The 18,359-nt window shown below is 44.8% G+C and overlaps 1 protein-coding gene across 6 annotated transcripts in view; it reads right to left on the bottom strand.

The window, feature by feature from the left end:
* Nucleotides 1-18,359, bottom strand: part of FBH1 (F-box DNA helicase 1) — a 63,634-nt gene that overhangs the window by 40,236 nt on the left and 5,039 nt on the right. For 4 of the 6 annotated variants that reach the window (XR_004620660.1, XM_034643585.1, XM_034643584.1 and 1 more), the window contains exons 2-8: nucleotides 13,277-13,432; nucleotides 10,738-11,339; nucleotides 6,816-6,946; nucleotides 6,575-6,710; nucleotides 4,067-4,257; nucleotides 1,397-1,489; nucleotides 956-1,050 (exon numbers count right to left, since the gene is read on the bottom strand). Coding sequence is in view for 5 of the 6 variants with exons in the window: in XM_034643585.1 (XP_034499476.1) it covers nucleotides 956-1,050; nucleotides 1,397-1,489; nucleotides 4,067-4,257; nucleotides 6,575-6,710; nucleotides 6,816-6,946; nucleotides 10,738-11,339; nucleotides 13,277-13,432 (1,404 nt within the window). In the remaining variant the exon portion in view is untranslated. Of the gene's footprint in view, nucleotides 1-955; nucleotides 1,051-1,396; nucleotides 1,490-4,066; nucleotides 4,258-6,574; nucleotides 6,711-6,815; nucleotides 6,947-10,737; nucleotides 11,340-13,276; nucleotides 13,433-15,585; nucleotides 15,601-18,359 lie in introns of those variants that run through there. The other 2 variants (XM_034643587.1, XM_034643586.1) reach the window with 2 other exon arrangements.

The following is an 18,359-nucleotide window of genomic DNA, read 5'->3' as shown; positions in this document are numbered from 1 at the left end:
CTTCCACTTATTCGCTTATTTAACCTGGGGCAGGTCATTGTAATTTCTCTGAGCTTCAAATCCTCATCTGTAAAACAGAGGTAACTAACCAACCTTCCAGAATGCTGTTAGGGTTTAGCACGGTGCCAGGTGCTGAACGAATGGCTGCTGTTGTTCGTAGTAGGACATTTACGCAGAAAGAAGCAGGAAGGAACTCCAGGTAGAAAATAGTATGAGCAAAGGCTCAGACAAAAGGATAACCAAGTACTTTAGGAGACTGTAAGTACAATTAGTTGACTGAGGCAGGAGAATTACAGACTGCGTATTTAAGAATGTAGGTTAGAACCCAATGCAGGGACAGCCTCCCTGACTTTACCGGACAGAAATCAGGGAGCTATGGAAACATGGCCTGCCTTTCTGTGAGCAATCAGTGTCTGAGCATAGCAACGATAAATGATGGCCTGGGTCAATCCTGACAGCATCTCTCCCACAAACTAATTCCTATGAACTATCTGTCCAACCAGGAACTCCACTGTGGATGTGACCAGGAGTGTTTTTTTTAAAAAAAAAAAAAATAGGAAGATAAAACCAAGCATTCCTTAACTGCTTTTAAAATAATTTAATCGGTACGCCTGGGTGGCTCAGTCGGAGAAGCGTCTGCCTTCAGCTCAAGCCACGATCCCAGGGTCCTAGGATCAAGTCCCACATCAGGCTCCTTGCCCAGAGGGAAGCCTACTTCTCCCTCTCCCTCTGCCGCTCCCCCTGCTTGTGTGCGCACGCACTCTCTCTTCGTCTGACCAATAAATAAAGAAAATCTTTTTAAAAACGTAAATAAATTAATTAATTTAATTTAATAATTTAACTGCAATAGTTCTTTACCAAGGTAAAGAAATTCTGGCAGGTAGCAAGGAAGACGGATGCAGGGATAAGAGGCTTGAACCTGACTCGCTAGTCCAGGAATGGTGAGCTCCCTTACCTGCAAATGCCATAATCTTTACCACCTGGAGAGGTTCCATCTTGTGGCTCAGAATCAGCTGTTGCTCGTGTGTAAGTTGGATGGTTGTTTTCTTGCTATAATCATTACAGAAGAGAAATTAGAAAAATAGAAAGGAATTCAAAAGACCAGGTGATGGACTGTCATAAAGCAAACGGGCCGATCAGAGGAACAAAATTAACCAAACGAAAGGCCTCCCCTTGGGGGAGATAAACATGTTCCATAGCTAGTTTATGATGCTGGTTGCACACTCAATAAATTTACTGAAAATCACTGAATTGTACAATTAAAAAGGGTGACTTTTATGTAATGTAAATTATACCTCCTTGAAACTATTAAGACAAAACCCCTCTCCTCCTTAAGTATAAGAAGGAACTGAGACTAGAAGACAAAACACACACACACACAGCCCCATATACATACCCTGGCCAAACCGACGGCTCCTCTGTAACTTCTCTGGCCTGAGTACAGGAATTCTCCTGAAGATACAGGCAATAGAAAATGTTGTAGTGAATCCTAATAGGGAGAAAGCAGATTTAGAGATTTTCAAATTAAGTCACAATCTCTATCTTGTTTTCCCTTAGATGTACCTGGACTCCCTACCATTCCTAAAAGGAAAAACTAAAGAAAAGAAAGGAAAAGAAAAGAAGAGAAAAAAGAAAATAAAAGATTTTAAATATACCTAGAGCTGACCAAAGCCCTCTTGGAAAGCCCAGCTCTGAAAAGCAGTGTGTAGTGGCAGAGAGACCAGGACATGCTGTTTGGGGATCAAAGCACTAGCTGTGATCCTAAGAGACAAATAATTACAAAAGCACTAAGAACCAGCTGAGGGATGCCTGGGTGACTCAGCTGGTTAAGTGTCTGCCTTAGGCTCAGGTCATGATTCCAGAGTCCTGGGATGGAGTCCTGCATTGGCTCCTTGCTCAGTGGGGAGCCTGCTTCTCTCTCTGCCTCTGCCTGTCCCTCCCCCGACTTGTGTGCACACGCGCTCTCTTTCTGTCAAACAAATAAACAAAATCTTTAAAGAAAAAAAAAAGAACCAGCTGAAAACAAATGTAAATACTACTCTGATCAGTGCGATTCTTGTTCGACATCAACTTAATGTCATCGTATCTTTCTCAGACTCCTTTGTTCTGCTCCCTGCTACTTGTAAGGTGATAACTGGTGTAGAAACATGAAGAACATTCTACCTTTAAAGGTCCCAAAGGAAGGGTGTTACACAGAGAACAAGATATGATTACCAAGGACTGGAAACAAAATAGCCTCCAAGCTACCAAGAGGGGCCCAAGATGACACGGAGCACTCAGCAGTGGCCCCAGAAATGGGCAAAGAGCCCGCTAACAAGCCACTCCAAAGCTCTCTGTGTTCACACGGACCCCAAACTCTTCTCCCTCATCACCAAGTACCCACATTTCGCGCATTGCTCCCCAGCCCCAGAGGGAAAGTGACCTCTGAGCACCCACGAATACCTTTAACAACATTAACACTTCAGTCTCCGCTCATATTACCACCCAAGTATAAGCAGGAAGAAATACACAAACACAACAAAACTCAACATATGGTACCCCCCACTCCTCCTCTCCGTCCTTGTGAACATGGACAGAAGCTGCAGGTTCGTATTTGCACTTAAGAACGTTATTTACCATTTGTGTATTTGTCTTGTCCCCATTAATCCTAAAGCTCCTTGTCCCATGCCTCGATGCCATGGTGTGGATACAACGTAAACGACATTTAATAAACTGAAACGTAACTCAGACTGACANCTTAAGAACGTTATTTACCATTTGTGTATTTGTCTTGTCCCCATTAATCCTAAAGCTCCTTGTCCCATGCCTAGATGCCATGGTGTGGATACAACGTAAACGACATTTAATAAACTGAAACGTAACTCAGACTGACATTTTCTGGAGCATGCGTGTTCCATCCTTGAACTCCAGCAAGGACAACTGGGCCACAGCTCACATGGTGCCCCCAGCCATGTTCCACTTAGGGCTCACAGGTTCCAGAGGAAGGAAATCCTCTCTGGGCCTTCTGCCTCCCCAGGACGGGCGGCAGAAGCACACTGCCTGTCTCCAGGTCGGGCGTCAGGGCAGTCTGACAGCTGCCCCTCACAGCTTGGATTTCATTCTGACTTCTCCCCGTGGCCTACATCAGCTCCCCTCGTCTGGCCACTGCCGGTTACGCTTCCCACGTAACCATGGCTCGGTCTCCTCCTTCTTCACTGCAGTCTTGCCACACTGGACCACTTCTCTTCCTTGCATATACTAAATTCATTCCCGTCTTTGGACCCTGAAATTATCTACGATTTCTGCTAAAATGCTCTCAAGTCCTAAAATGTCATTTTAAAATTGACATTCAGGTTTTAGTTCAAATGTCACTTCCTCAGAGAGGCTTTTCCTCACCCACCCCATCTAACGTGGTGCTCCCCACCTCCCTGGCCTGTCACCCACTTCTTTTTCTTTGTACCACTTTCCACTCACTACACATTCTTGTGTCACGCGTTTCCTTACGCAGTACCTGTCTCCCCTCCCTGGATCACACAGTCCACCAGGAGGACTAGAACAGCGGCTGACTCGGTCACCAGCACATCCCGAATGCCTGAGAAACCGGGACACGCAGCACCTGCTTCAGAGCTGCTGGCCCTCTGCCAGCTGACCTGTGCACACCTGCTGGCGAGCGAAACCTCAATAGTCACTCCCAATAACCACCCACATGCTAGAGACGGCGAGGCAGGCGAGACTCAGCCACAATGCTTACATCCCGTCCCAAAAGAGAAATGGAGGCACCAAATCCTAATGCTTCCCTAGGAAAATGAAGCCACGCGGGAAGAAAGAAGGCTCGTTTTGGTGAGGGGACTTCACGTCAGGCTTCAACGGCCTTGCGCGTCCTCCTGCCTCAGCGCTATTTCCAGCCGCGTGGCACTTCACGCGCACAGAGCACGTCTGATGCTCACAGCACCTGCCTTTCACTGCGACGGACATGGGGCGGGGGCCCTGTGAGACCGACGGCTCGCCCGGTGCTAGCGCTGGGCCTCACAGCCAGCGCCGGCCTTTGCCTCTACCGGGGCCTCGGCTCTTCCGCCCACGGCTTTACCGGTTGCTGATGTTGATCCCCTTCTCCCTCATGGCGTAGAGAAGCACAGCGATGCAATATAGGGTCTCGGTGACGTCTGGCATGGTCACGGTGGAGCTGGGTCTCCGGAGACAGAAGAGCAGCTGCTGGACGTCATGCACACTGCTGGACAGCAGCGCGATGGCCGCCACCAGAGCCCACACGTTGACGCCCTGTGGAGGGAGGCGGACCGGGCAAGGGAGGAAAGACGCAGAACACGTCAGACAACCAGCGAAGAGAGCCAAGTCTCCGAGTGCAAACTTTCCACAGGACATTTGGAAACACGGCAACTTTTCCTTTCACCCTGGGTTTCCTTTTTCTCATCACTTCTGCATTTGGGTTCTTAGTTTTCTTTAGTTAAAAAACATGAATAAAGGATCTAACCTAGGACCTTGCCTAGAGAGGATACACCCACCTCCCCACCACTCCTCTCCAGGGCAGCGTGAGCTCTCAGGTCTACAGAGATTTGACAGGGCCAGAGCAAGGTCACCATGCAACGGTGCCCACCCGGGAGGCACAAGGGAAGGAAGACGCAAAAGACGACAGCAGGCTTTCAGGGACAAAACCAAGACCAACAATTCCCTGGCACTAAGATGTTAATCTATTATTGGGGCGCCTGGGTGGTGCAGTCATTAAGCGTCTGCCTTCGGCTCAGGGCGTGATCCCAATCTGGGATTGAGCCCCACATCAGGCTCCTCCGCTAGGAGCCTGCTTCTTCCTCTCCCACTCCTCCTGCTTGTGTTCCCTCTCTCACTGGCTGTCTCTGCCAAATAAATAAATAAAATCTTAAAAAAAAAAAGATATTAATGTATTATTTATTGGGGCCTGGGTGACTCATTCAGTTAAGCATCTGCCTTCGGCTCAGGGCATGATCCCAGGGTCCTGGATCGAGCCCCACATCGGCTCCCTGCTCAGTGGGGAGTCTGCTTCTCCCTCTGCCTCTGCCCTCCCCCATCACGCTTTCTCTCGCTCACTCCCACTCTCAAATAAATAAAATCTTTAAAGAAAAAAAAATCAACTCTTTATTTCGTGTTATTATTTAAGTTAATTAATGTTTAAATAATATTAATTTGATGTTTTCATTAATATTAAATAAATGACTAAAAATTTACTATGGACACAATACACTCTGTTTAGCAGTATCTAAGAAAGTGTTCACGAACACGGAAATAGTCAAATACTAGAAAGGTATCTTTCTCATTCTTCACTTTACTACAGGCACCCCGGTTATAATTTTGGGGTCCTCGAAATCTCACCCCACCATCACCAGCAATCACTTCACTAAAGACAGAAAGAAGAATACACACGGCTGGATGTCCAGCCCTCTGCAGCTTGCAGAGCACAGGCTGAGGGTGCACACGGATTCCATTTAAGAATCCCTGATCTAGGTAAGGAGCCACAAGACTGAGTCAGGTACAACTGATGAATCATTGAATGCTACGTCTGAAACTAATAACACATTACACGTTAATGAATTGAATTTAAAAAAAATAAAATTAAATTCAAAACAAATAAATAAATACATGAAAATTTAAAAATAAAAGGTCCTCTGTCATATCAACACCCAAAGAGATGGGAATGGTGAGTATTTTAGTGTCTTTTCATCTTATTATTTTTAAGCAGTAAGTAAATTTTACTAAGAAAAAAAAGGCTGAATCAGGAAACTGAAGACTATTTCTAGCTTCCCACCGACTCATGAGTGTCTGGTAAAAACCTTCATTTCTCTAGTTCTTTCAAATAACCCAACTGTTGCCAATGAAACAGGCTACCTTGTAAAGAAATCCTTCTTAATTAAAGCTTTCAGAGGCCGGATGACCATCCTCTGCTGAAGATTCCTCCACAGAACGGGAAATTGGATTAAATGCTTTTTAAGGGGCGCCTGGGTGGCTCAGTCAGTTAAGCATCTGTCTTCGGCTCAGGTCATGATCCCAGGTTCCTGGGATCGAGCCCTACACTGGGCTCTCTGCTCAGTGGAGAGCCTGCTTCTCCCTGTCCCTCTGCCCCAATTCTATTTGTGCCCTCTCACTCTCTCTCCCTCAAATAAATAAAATCTTTAAAAATAAATAAATAAATAATATGCTTTTTAAAATTCCTTCCAAATTGAAGAATCTATAACAATGTGGCCTGTTATTTCCATAAGGGGACCAATGACAAGATTAAGGCTTCAAAGCAGAGATTAAAGGAAGATTTTGAGGGGCACCTGGGTGGCACAGTCGGTTAAGCATCCGAGTCTTGATTTTGGCTCAAGTCATGACCTTAGGGTTGGGAGATCAAGCCCAGTGTCCGGTTCCACGCTGGGCATGGAGCCTGCTTAAGATTCTCTCCCCTTCCCTCTGCCCCTCAACTCCCTCTCTTTAAAAAAAAAAAGGGGGGGGGATTTTGAAAATAAATGTAAAATAACCTTCAGCCAGACTGAATCACCACTACACTTTCTCGAGATGAGAAAGGGTGTCTCCTTGGCCTGCAATCCCTCACAGCCCCCTCACTCACCGCAGCAGCCACGTAGAGATCAGGGAGGTGCTGACGCACGCACGCCTCTGCCTCGGGAAGGAGGAGGTGATCCCTCAGGCTCCATAACGCCCGTCCAGGATCCACACTGGGGGAGCATTTAGTGGTGGCTGTATAGCTGTACGACATTCACAGCAGAGTCCGTGAGAAAGGTGGTCCTAAGTGCTAACACATGGGAAAGGACTTCAGAATCGGTCTTCCTCCCAGGAGAAAGGCAACTCACCGAATGAGGTTCAGCACACACAAGTCTGACTCCTTCTCTATACCATAGTTCAACAGGATGCCATCCACTTTGCTCACGGCTTGCTCTTCATTCATCAGGTAGCGATGATACAGCTTTTTCCAAGGAATGAACTGAATAGTTAAAAAAAAAAAAATCCACAATAATATGAAGGCAATGGCCATGAGACAGCAGATTAAGCCACAAATATACAGACAACCTTCTGACACTTGAAAAGCACTTATAGCTCACAATTCAAAAGCTGGGCAAGTAGGGTAGAGACATTACACACATTTTGGCTGTAAACTAGGAGAACTAGGTCTTGATTTTGGTTCCAACACTAATTTGATACAGAATCTGGGAAAAGCTAGTGCTTCAATTTCCCTCGTCAGGACACTAACAGCTCAGAGTTTCAATGAAGATCAAATAATAAGAGAACTGTGGCTGGGAGGGGCCTGGGGGGCGCTCAGTCAGTTAAGCGTTGCCTTCAGCTCAGGTCATGATTTCAGGTCCTGGGATAGAGCCCTGCGTCAGGCTCCCTGCTCAGTGGAGAGTCTGCTTGTCTCCCTCTCCCTCTGCCCCTCCCCCCTGGCTCATGCTCTCTTCTCTCTCTCAATCAAATAAATAAATAAAAATAAAATCATTTAAAAAAAATCTGTGGCTATACTAATACCAGACAAAAAAAGGCTCTATATCCAAAATGATTCCAAGAGAAAGGAGATTATTTAATGATAAAAGGGCCAATTCACCAAGAAGATATAATAATCGTAAATATAAATGTACCAAATATCAGAGCCCCTCAATGAAGGAAGCAAACACAGACAGAACCACAGGGAGGAACAGACGGCAATATGATAGTCCTAGGAGATTTCAATACTCCACTTTCAAGAATGAACAGCACGACCAGACGGAAGATCAATAAGGAAGCAGAGGGTGTGAACAAAAGAAACCAAGGGGACCTAACAGACAGACCAGAACATTCCACCCAACAGCAGCAGCATATACAGTCTCCTCAAGTACACGTGGAACACTCTCCAGGACAGATCACATGCTAGGCCACAAAAACAAGACGATATCAGAGAGGGAGACAAACCATAAGAGACTCTTAATCACAGAAAACAAACTGAAGGTTGCTGGAGGGGAGGTGGGTGGGGGAATGGGGTGACGGGGTGATGGATATGAAGGAGGGCACGAAATCTAATGAGCACTGGGTGTCATATAAGACCGATGAGTCACTGACTTCTACCTCTGAAACCAATAATACATTATATGTTAAACGAATTTAAGTAAAAGCTTTTTTAAGAAAAGGAAAAAAAAAACAAATTTTAAAAGATTGAAAGTATAGAAAGTATCCTTTTTGATCACTATGGAATGAAACTAGAAATCAGTAGCAGAAAGAAATCTGGAAAACCCACAAGTATGTGGAAATTAAACAACACACTCTTAAAACAACCAATGGGTCAAAAAAGAAACCATAAGAAATTAGAAAATACCTTGAGACGAATGAAAAGAAAAACACAGCATGCCAAAATATATGGGATGAAGTGAAAGCCATGCTCAGAGAGAAGTTGATACTCATAAACACCTCTATTAAAGATGAAGAAAGACCACAAATCAACAACCTAACAGGGACTAGGAAAAAAGCTAACAGAAGGAAGGAAATAATAAAGACCAGAGCAGAGATAAATGAAATAGAGAAGAAAAAAACAGAAGAAAAAAAAATCACTGAAACTAAGAGTTGGTTTTCTTAAAAGATCAACGAAATGGACAACACCTTCTGTAGACTAAGGAAAAAAGAGGAGATTCAAACAACTGAAATCAGAAATGAAAGAGGGGACATTACAAGTGATATCAGAAATAAAAGGACAAGAACAAATTGGACAACCTAGAAGACAACGTACCAAGGCTGACTCATGAAGAAACAGAAAATCTGAACAGACCAATAACAAATGACTGAGCAGATAACCAAAAACCTCCCAACCAAGAGAAGTCCAGGACCAGAGAGCTTTGCTGGAGAATCCCACTAAGCATTAACTCCTTCAGGAGAACTAATATCATTCCTTCTCGAATGTTCCAAAAATACTAAAGAGGAGGGAGAGCCTCCAAACTTATTCTGTGAGGCCAGCATAACCTTCAATCAAAGCCAGAGAAAGATACTATGAGCAATGGAAGGAAAATGAGAACTATGACAGATCACCAGAAATAAATACACCACATCCTTGTCAGTAGACCATTTCAAGAGGTAAACAGAATATTCGCTGGGATGTCTTTCCCCAGATCTTCTCAAGCAAAATGGAGAAAACTCACTTATCCCCATCTGTGACTCCTCAGTTCACACGGGAGACATCTCAGTTTAGTGGGAAGAAATACTATGACACAAAACATAGTTCACATCCAAAGGCAGACAGTTCTCAGAAAGTAGGAGACAAGACCTTAAGCAAAGAATGGAGCAAGAGTGATATGAAATTTCATCCAGAACCTTTTGTGCTTAGAAGAAAAATGTACTAAGTCTTGATATGTTCACCTTGCACTCCACCCCTAAATTTTTTTTTGAAGATTTTACTTATTTATTTGAGAGGGAAAGGGAAAGAGCGAGAGAGCACACATGCAAGAGAGGGGGGAAGGGAAGAGGGGGAAGGAGGAGAGAGAATCCCAAGCAGACTCTGTGTTGAATGCAGAGCCTGATGCGGGGCTAGATCCCATGACCCCGAAACCACAACCTGAGCCAAAACCAAGATAACCTAGATAACCTAGATAACCTAGATAACCTAGATAACCAACCGAGCCACCTAGGCACCCCTCCATCCCTAAATTTCCAAACTTCACTATATTTGAAGGGAGAGTTCTTCTTCTTTCCTAGGGTTTATCCCCAATGGCTAGTCTAAGGGATATCATAAGCCAAGCAAAACATGCTCCCAGTCTCGGGTTGACCCTTGAGCCCACAGCTGGGAGGGAAGAAGTGTAACTGAAGCACCAACAGAAGGGCAGGGTGCCAGAGTAGGGACAGGATGAGGTCAGCACCAGAAGTCTCCTCTGAGAGCGTGGGCTGCCCACTCTATCAACGGCAAGAGCGACACCAGGGTGATTCCACACAAGACTCATTTATGAATCACCTACTATATATAAAATACCATGAGGCACAATGGAGAATGCAAAAACAAATAGAACCAGCAGGGTTCTATCCATGAGCCAATAATTTAAAAGGAGAAGAAAGAGGGGCACCTGGGTGGCTCAGTTGGTTAAGTGTCCAACTCTTGATTTTAGCTCAGATCATGACCTCAGGGTTATGAGATCAAGCCCCAAGACAGCTCTGCACTCAGTGCAGTCTGCTTGAGATTCTTTCCCCTTCCCTCTCCCTCCCACTCTGCTCCTCCCTCTGCTTGCTCACAGCTCATGCTCTCTCTCTCCCCCTCTCTTTCAAATAAATAAAACCTTTAAAAGGAGGCACAGGTTCTCTAAACTGTAATACAGAATGTGATAAGCTTCAAACAGAGGTATAAATCGCTACAGAAGCACAAGGAAGAGAAAGTGAGAAATTTCTATTTCACTTTCCTAGGTAGACACTGAAGCCTTGAAGACATGAGATGTCAACAGAGATATGAGGGGCCCTTTATATGGTTGGGGCGGGGGGAGCTGGACCAACCTACAGAGGGGAAGGAATATGCAGCCGATGGTTGGGATGCAGAAAATCACTTGTGGTGGCCAGAATACAAGGGTATCTTGAGAACTGGGCAACAAGCGTATAAACAAACACTGGGACAAACATGGAAAGCCTTAAATGCCTCCAGGCAATCTGGATATTATTCTGGAGGCAAATGGAAGCTACCATTTCTGAAGAAACAATAAAATCTGAGGTCTGTTTTAAGCGAAGCTATCCTGTGTGCTTTTCGAGAAAGCATCACAGAGCCACAAGCGGTCTACATACCAGTGGATCACTGATGATCTCTCTCCAAAGGTGGCACACTAGGCTCGCATTCCAATAGAGATCTTCCACAGGGAGGAAAGCGAAGATGTGCCTTAGGACTTCACTGGGCAGGCTGCATATGAGGCTCTGGGGTTCTTGGCAAGGCAGGGTCCCAAGAAGCCCATAGTAAGAGTCAGGAATGGGATCAGGACCAACGTCCTCCACTTCTTGGCCAGGTTCTCCAGACTCCACAGAGCACCGAGACAGACAGTCCTCGGCTTCTTGCCTGGTTTCTCTGGGTCTTGCGCGTGACAGGGACAAACGATGCCGTGGAGTCTTTTTAGAAACCCCATCCCACGGACTGGTCCCCGTAGCTTGATTCCTGTCGTCCTCAAAGGACCGAGACCGCTTCCTTGCAGGCAGAGCAGACCCTGAGGAGCCCAGTCTTGCTTCACCATCATCTTCCTGAGGCAGGGCACAGTTGCTCTCTGCAGCAAAGATCATTTCCCCCTCCGAGTCCTTAGAGGTGTCCTGGCCCACAGAATTGCTTTTGGCCATGTCATTGATGCGCCGCTGCTGGCCGGCTGGGAAGAAGTCAGTGTCGTATCTTTGACATCCTTGACCTGGACAGAGAACCCGAACACAACGAACAAGATAGGAGGGACCGCTGACCCACTGCTGATCCAAATGAGAAAAGCTAATTTTTAATAGTGTACATCAATAGAGAACAGAGACAAGAATCTAGCTACTGGTCAACTGATTGTATATACAGCTTAATCCAGAAAATATTTCTATTTGGCTCTATCACGTAGTCAGACACATACATGGGAAGAGACAGACACCAGTCTCCAGATGGTCTGAGGACCACGTTCTACCTTGCGGTACATACAAACTGAACACCCGAATGGATAGATAGACAGAACATCAACAACTACTCACACGGACACACCCACTTACAAGAACTCACTTCTCCTGCCTTACTCGTACAACACAAAATCTAAGTTTGTGTAAGTAGAAAAGAAAATGCTTCAGTTATCAGGATTCAGGAAAACCCACTCTTTGCCTCAATTAAAACCCTTTTAATTTATTTTTATCTCCTCCTGTGAAGCTGACACATTAACTGATTTTAAAATAAAAAGCAGGGAGTCAGAATTCTCTTCATATGATAAGGGTGATACTTAACTAGTCCACACATTTATTCCACAGGCATTCAATCAGCACCTAGGATTCTGAGACAAACAGAAAGTGAAACACGGTCCCTGATCTCAGACTTCCAGGCACTTAAGGGAGTCCAAACGGTGATTTCACACATCACCACTGTATTTTTAAGCCCTATTGTAAAGTGCCAGTGAAGTATTTAAACGCCTTATCAATATGTAACAAAATACATGGTTCCTTCCTGAAGTGGCTGTAGCCGGAATTCTTACTGTGGAAAATAAGAGAGAGGAACAAGACTAGGATTAGCCTTTAATAGAATTCATAGGATTTAATATTTTTTCTATTTTAGAAGAAAAAACTATAACTGACTCTGGGGCAATGTGACAGAAACCCAGGGCTTGAGGGCAACAGGCCCGGGTGAAATCCTGGTATTTTCTAACTGTGCTATTCTATCACACCAATATCCACGAAGAGCCTGCTCTGGAATCCGTGCCAGGACTCCACACGGAAATGTACACACGCTGACAAAGTCCTTGTCAGTGAAGAACTCATGACAGAACACACAAAACAAACAAAATATCACCGAGTTTAAAACTGCCGCATACATCAGTTATGGTAGTTCCAAAAAGTGATAAACATGTATTACAATAGTTAAATATGACTAGGTAAGATCTGAGTTGGATTCTGAAATTAAATACATCAAAGGGAAATAAGGTAATCAGGACTCTCCTGACAGGTATTACTAACAAAAGTAGGAATTCGTTTGGCACCTAGATGGGTAATAAGAAAACCAAAGTGCCAGAAGTAGAATTTGCGTGTAATTAATAATAAATACCAGGCAATGGCAAGTCTGAGCTTGCGTCCGTAATAGTAAGAGGGAAACATTTCACGGCAGGTGCCTGAGTGGCAGGACAGAAAACGGAACTCAAGGGTATTAACTTGCTGTACGATCCAGCTGATTTGGTAGAAATAACACCTTGAAGGCGAGGAGAGGGCTCCTGCAGCCGCCGGGTACAAGGTGACAAAGAGCACAATCCACTGTGAAAGTACGGCACGGGGGCATTTTGGAGAAAACTAATGGCACAGCGGGCTTAGTGATGGCCCGCTGGAGCCAGGACATCACAGCGGCTCTGGAGGGGAAGAGCATAATGCTGGTGCGTGTCTTCCACCACGCTGTAATAAGGCAAGCTAACGCAACCCGTCATGCCACGTTTTCCTGGGGCTCTGGTCAACCGCTTTCATAGGATGCCATTTTCACGGAAAGTCACCAAAATGGAAAACGTGTCAAACTATTGCAACAGGACTACAGAATCACAGCAGCAAGATTTACAAATACCAGGAGATAGTCAAAGGTCACACACACTACAGATTCGGAAATGCAAGGTATTTTTGGAAGACATACCCCTAGTCCCTCTTTTTGTTCTGGGTCTAGGATAGAGACCATGGTTCGGGTCTCTGTTGGTCCATCTTTGACCGAAGGGCTGGGTCACAGCCAAGTGACTCCGAGCCAAATGTTGGCATTCGATGGCTGTAAGGTGCTTCCGTTTAAACCGTCTCACTGTTTTGTACCAATGGGCAGAAGAAATGGGACACTCATTAGTTATCACCAACTCTACAAGTGAGCCAGAAGCTTATACTTAATTTTCAGGAATCTAGTGACTGTGGACCACCCCAGCCAGCCCTTTCCTTCTTCCCTATATTCCTATCCACTTTTAGTCATTTCCTAGTCTCTTAGCATCTCCTCCTTAGACTTTAAAAATCCTAAGATCCTGAAATGATTCTTTTTATTTATTATACCTTCTGGAAGCCCTGATCATGAACAGTTTATTCAAAAAGAAGTTGCCACTAATGCGTAAGTTGAGCTCCAGCATCTTTTCCTTGACTTTAGCCAGGCCATTCATGTTCCCATAATAACTCTAAGTATTTATAAGAGCTGGCTATAGCTTTGCAATAATAAACTCATTCATCATTCCTGGTATATACTAGCTTCTCCGGGCCTCAGAAGCAGAATGCACTGACTAATGGAACAGTCCCTGTAAATTCCCGCAGGGGACCACCATGTACGCCTCTCAGCCCCCAGGGCATCTCCGTACTGGCACTGTCGTAAGGGGAAAGGACTGATGCCCCCAAGTAGAAGAGAATCAAATCCACTCTTGAGGATTTTCAGAGGAGGAAACTTCACACCCTCCCTTAGCAATGCATTAGAGCAGCAACTGCACCTAGAATTCTGTCTCAAGAGTATTGACATATGTAGTTTTACATTAGCCATTTGCTATCAGGTAATCCCTTTTCATATTTAACCAAGACTTCATGTTTCTGTATCTGTTAAGACATATAAGATCTAACTACCTCCTTGTGGCATTAAATAGAACGGTTATACTAAATGTTAAACATTTTGAATAGTTACACATAAAAAAGAAAGAAAAAGGAGAGAGAGAACAAGAATAGATAAAACAGAATTAGAGTCATCCTTTACAGAAGATGGTTAAAAAAGAATAAAATCCATTCCTGTCAGTACCATATTTTCACGGGTCCTAAAAATACTTGAGGAAATTCTAGTGTCAGATGCCAGACTCTCACTCAAAATTACAGCATGAATATGTCTAAAACCAAGTCACTCATGAGTATAACTAGCACAATTTACTTTTTTTTTTTTAATCATTAATCTCCCTCGGCCCTTAGCTTCTTCAGAAATGATCCTTTCAAATTTCAGTTCATTCTTTGAAGGTTTAAACAGAAGTTTTAGGGGAAAAAACCTTCATGAATATCTTAAGACTTTAAAATAATGATTTCTACATGCAAAAATAGGTGTACAAGCCCCTTTCAAAGGCTGCTAGAGACCTTCTACCTATGTGAATTTAGAGGCTAAGGGCAGACAGAACCGTGAAGGCACTGAGCCATCTCTACAAACATGCCCAGAGGGATCCAAGCAGCAAGTGTAGCCAGAGGAAGGGGCACCGGGGTGAGCCCTTCGCCTGCCACACAGCAGCTGCCGGACCTCAGCTCACTTACTTCTCTAAGATTTGGAGGTGTTACAATGCTTAAATGAGAAAATACACCCACAAACAGTCGTTGAACTATAAAACCCCACACAAATATACCCTCTGCTTACTCTACTTAACAAAGCTTAGCTACGACTGATTTGCATAAAACATGGAAATAACTTTCAAATTATAAAGATGCCACCTAATGGCATGCATTAGACATGACGCTCATTAGCAGTCCAACCACAGAAACGTCTGTATTCCTGGGAATGTTAAAAAAAAAAAAAAAAAGTAATGTCTCTTAATTACTTATTATGAACAGAAAATATCCCCTCCAGTGTAATGGTTTTTTAACTGATTGTTTTGTTGTTGCTGTTGAACATATTCCTGGGTGCTAAAAACCAAGAGTCTTATCCACACGCACAGAGGCAAAAAATGAATGTGCACTTTGTCTACATTAAAAAAATAAAATACACTTGAAATTTTCTACGTTGAAAAAAATAAACTTAAAGTCTGATCATTCCCTTTTTATATACAAGACACGACTTTACCATTTCTGCTTCAAACCCTTCATATTACAAAGTCAACAACCTAATTATTTTGCCTGAATGGGACCTCTGGTCAGACTGGCAAAAAGACATAAGGTAGAGCTACAGTGACCCTTCCGGAAAACGGACAAATCCTGGCCCCCAATTCGGGCGCTCCAAACACACTGGGTTCAACTTACAGTGGCAGCTGCAGAATTCCAACCAATAAACCCACTAACACTGCAGATCCCAAATACGTGACCGGTCTTTGCTTTTCTGGCTCTTCAAATATCCCCAACCGCTGCAGAGCGGGCAAACAGAACGTCTAGAATTAGAACAGGAGATAGCAAAAAGCTACTGATAGTATCTTATTTAAAGAAGGTGAAGGTCTATTGCCAAATTGGCCCGGAGACGAAAACCTGTCGTGGATAAAAATCACAAAGGAATAGGATTAACACCAAACCACTCAAATTCATACGATCCAGGGCCTTGGGGCCGGCACAGACCTGCTTAGCTTACTGGGGTGAGTCGGGTAACAGAAGACGTCTAAAAGGCAATAGAGCCATTCCAGCCCTCCCCAGCCAACTATCTGTAACGACGATGCCATAATGAAAACATGGAGGCCCTGATAATGACCGTCAACTAGGGGGTAATGTCTTAACCACACGCCCAGGAGTCAGTCAGCGTGCTCCAAGTAGATAAGAAACTATCCTGTCTTTTCTACTACTGAACATAGCACAGTACCAGACACATGCAGCTGTTCGGCAAATGCCAAAGAGTGGAGAAGGATGAGAAGAGAGCAGGTAGCATGGTCACGCTGGGCGGCACAGGACCCTAAGCTCCAGATCACGAGGAATTTGCTGCAGAACTGTTTCATGGGGAACCTGGGAAGGGCAGACCACACGAGAGAATATCAAAAATATCCAAAAGAAACTGTTTTTGCAAAGTAAGTTATATGGACAGGGTCAGCTCTTATTTACATATTTATTTTGTAAAATACATCAGAATCTTAAATATTTGCTGAGAAGATGAAACGTCTGCAGAAATCTTACAAAGGCACAAGAGCAAAAGAAAGATGTAACAGGAGTCAGTATTCTGCTTCCAGAGAGCTCTGGGAAATTCCCATGGATTCTGGCATGAAGCCATCACAGAAGGAGCTGTAAGAGCGGAAGGAGTAGGGGCACCCAGGCTGAGTGACCCGGGTTCCGGGTATTGTCATCTGAAGTGGCATCACCCGAGCCACCGTGACTGCTGTCCTGGGAAGCAGAGCTACCACTTTTATTGGATTTCCATACCAAAAATCATGTTTCTGACTTCAGCTAGAGGTCAGAGAAACTAGGCTGTATTTTAACTGACTCTCCGACCTCTGAGAGATGAAGTGCTTCATTCACTGAACTGGGAGCCAGAGCCCTGTGTCTGTCTACCCCTGGAGTCAAACAGATCACTGAACTGTGTTTCAATGAGTGCTTCATTCCGATTCGGAGTCAGAAGGCCGCCTCTACTTGGCAGGTGTATTCACTCACCACTTAAAGCCTCAATTCCCTTATTATTAAAAGGAAACTACAATAACCTGCCACACTGAACTCACAGGATGGCCAAGATTCAAATGAGACAATACAGATGAAAATACTGTGTGACATCCATATCGAGGCTGGCAAAACCTACTGGCCAAAATGCTAGAACGTTGGGGTCAACACGTTGACCCCACCACGCTTGGTGTCTCCTTAAAGGCGCATGAGTTTTATTTTAACAGCATGAATGTTCTTGTGAAATTGAAAAAAAAAAAACAGTACAGCAAAACGCTAACCACCCTCCTATTCTTTTTACCATACTTTCCAACCAACAGTTCAGATATAATTGTATCAAAATAAAGAGGCTCAAAGCTACCTCCCCCTCCCCTGAGTCACCCAAACCTCGTGCATTCCTCCTGCCTCTGAGTGGCAAGCGCACTGTGCACCAAGTCTCCCCGGGCACCTCTCTTAGTGTTAGAAGCTGCTCGTGATCCTTTGAGGAGCAAAGGTAAAGAGTGCTCCGCGATGAGCGTGCAGCTAAAGGGACGGCGAGAGATCAGACTCACTCGTGGGCTTTCGGTGCTGCATGAGGCCCTGTGGTATGAATCTTCTCGCACCCCAGTGGGTGCCTGCACCCCTCTTAGAGGCTCTACCACGGTGACTAACAGAAATGTGTCATCTCCCTCATGTGTCAGGACAGGAAAAAACTGAGGTCCTATGAAGCCATTTTGTCAAACAGAACTCTGCCATTACCACCCTGCTTTTTTTCTGTGATGGCTTTCTTACAGCATGACATCTCTCTGACCCCCGTGGCCCCCCTTTCAAGAACCCACAGCTCAGCAGGCCACCAGCACCTCAGGCTCCCACTCCATGCTGACCTCAAAGTGGTGACTACCGGGAGTGATTATTACCTTTACCCATCATTGAACCTCTTCACCTTGATGACAGTCCTTCCCACGCTAGCCCCGCCTCCCTAGGCAGGCCCACTGACAGAGGTCTCCAGTGAGCTACAGCTGTTCTCAACCTCTCCTGGACTAGAAGCCCCTAGAAGGCTGGGAACATGTCTCACCACCTTATTCCTCAAAGCTCTTAAGATGATACTCTGCAAGTAACAGGCCCTCAGATACTTGTGGAATGAGAAGCATAGGGCTGTGATTCCTCACCTCTGTTCTCGTCAGCTTCATTCCAGAATCTTTACTGCAAAACAACTTACAAAACAAGTCACAGAAAGTGAAACGGAGTGCTCTGGGTTTTGTGGCAAAGACAGTGTTTTTCTTCTTCCTCAGCACACAGCGAGTCTACACTTCTCTGTCTTGACCACAGTTAGGATATCACTCTGAGCTTGAGCCAATGGAATGCAAATAAAAGTGACAGGTGCCCCTTGCAGGCCTGGCCCATGAAACCTCTCAGGCTTGTTCCTCCATCTTCTGACCCCTTCCAGTTCATGGGGAACTTGACTCCCC

This window comes from Ailuropoda melanoleuca, chromosome 15, assembly GCF_002007445.2.
Source record: "Ailuropoda melanoleuca isolate Jingjing chromosome 15, ASM200744v2, whole genome shotgun sequence".
NCBI lineage: Eukaryota > Metazoa > Chordata > Mammalia > Carnivora > Ursidae > Ailuropoda > Ailuropoda melanoleuca.
Note: the sequence above shows the minus strand (reverse complement) of the source record. Positions and strands in the feature narration are given on the sequence as shown.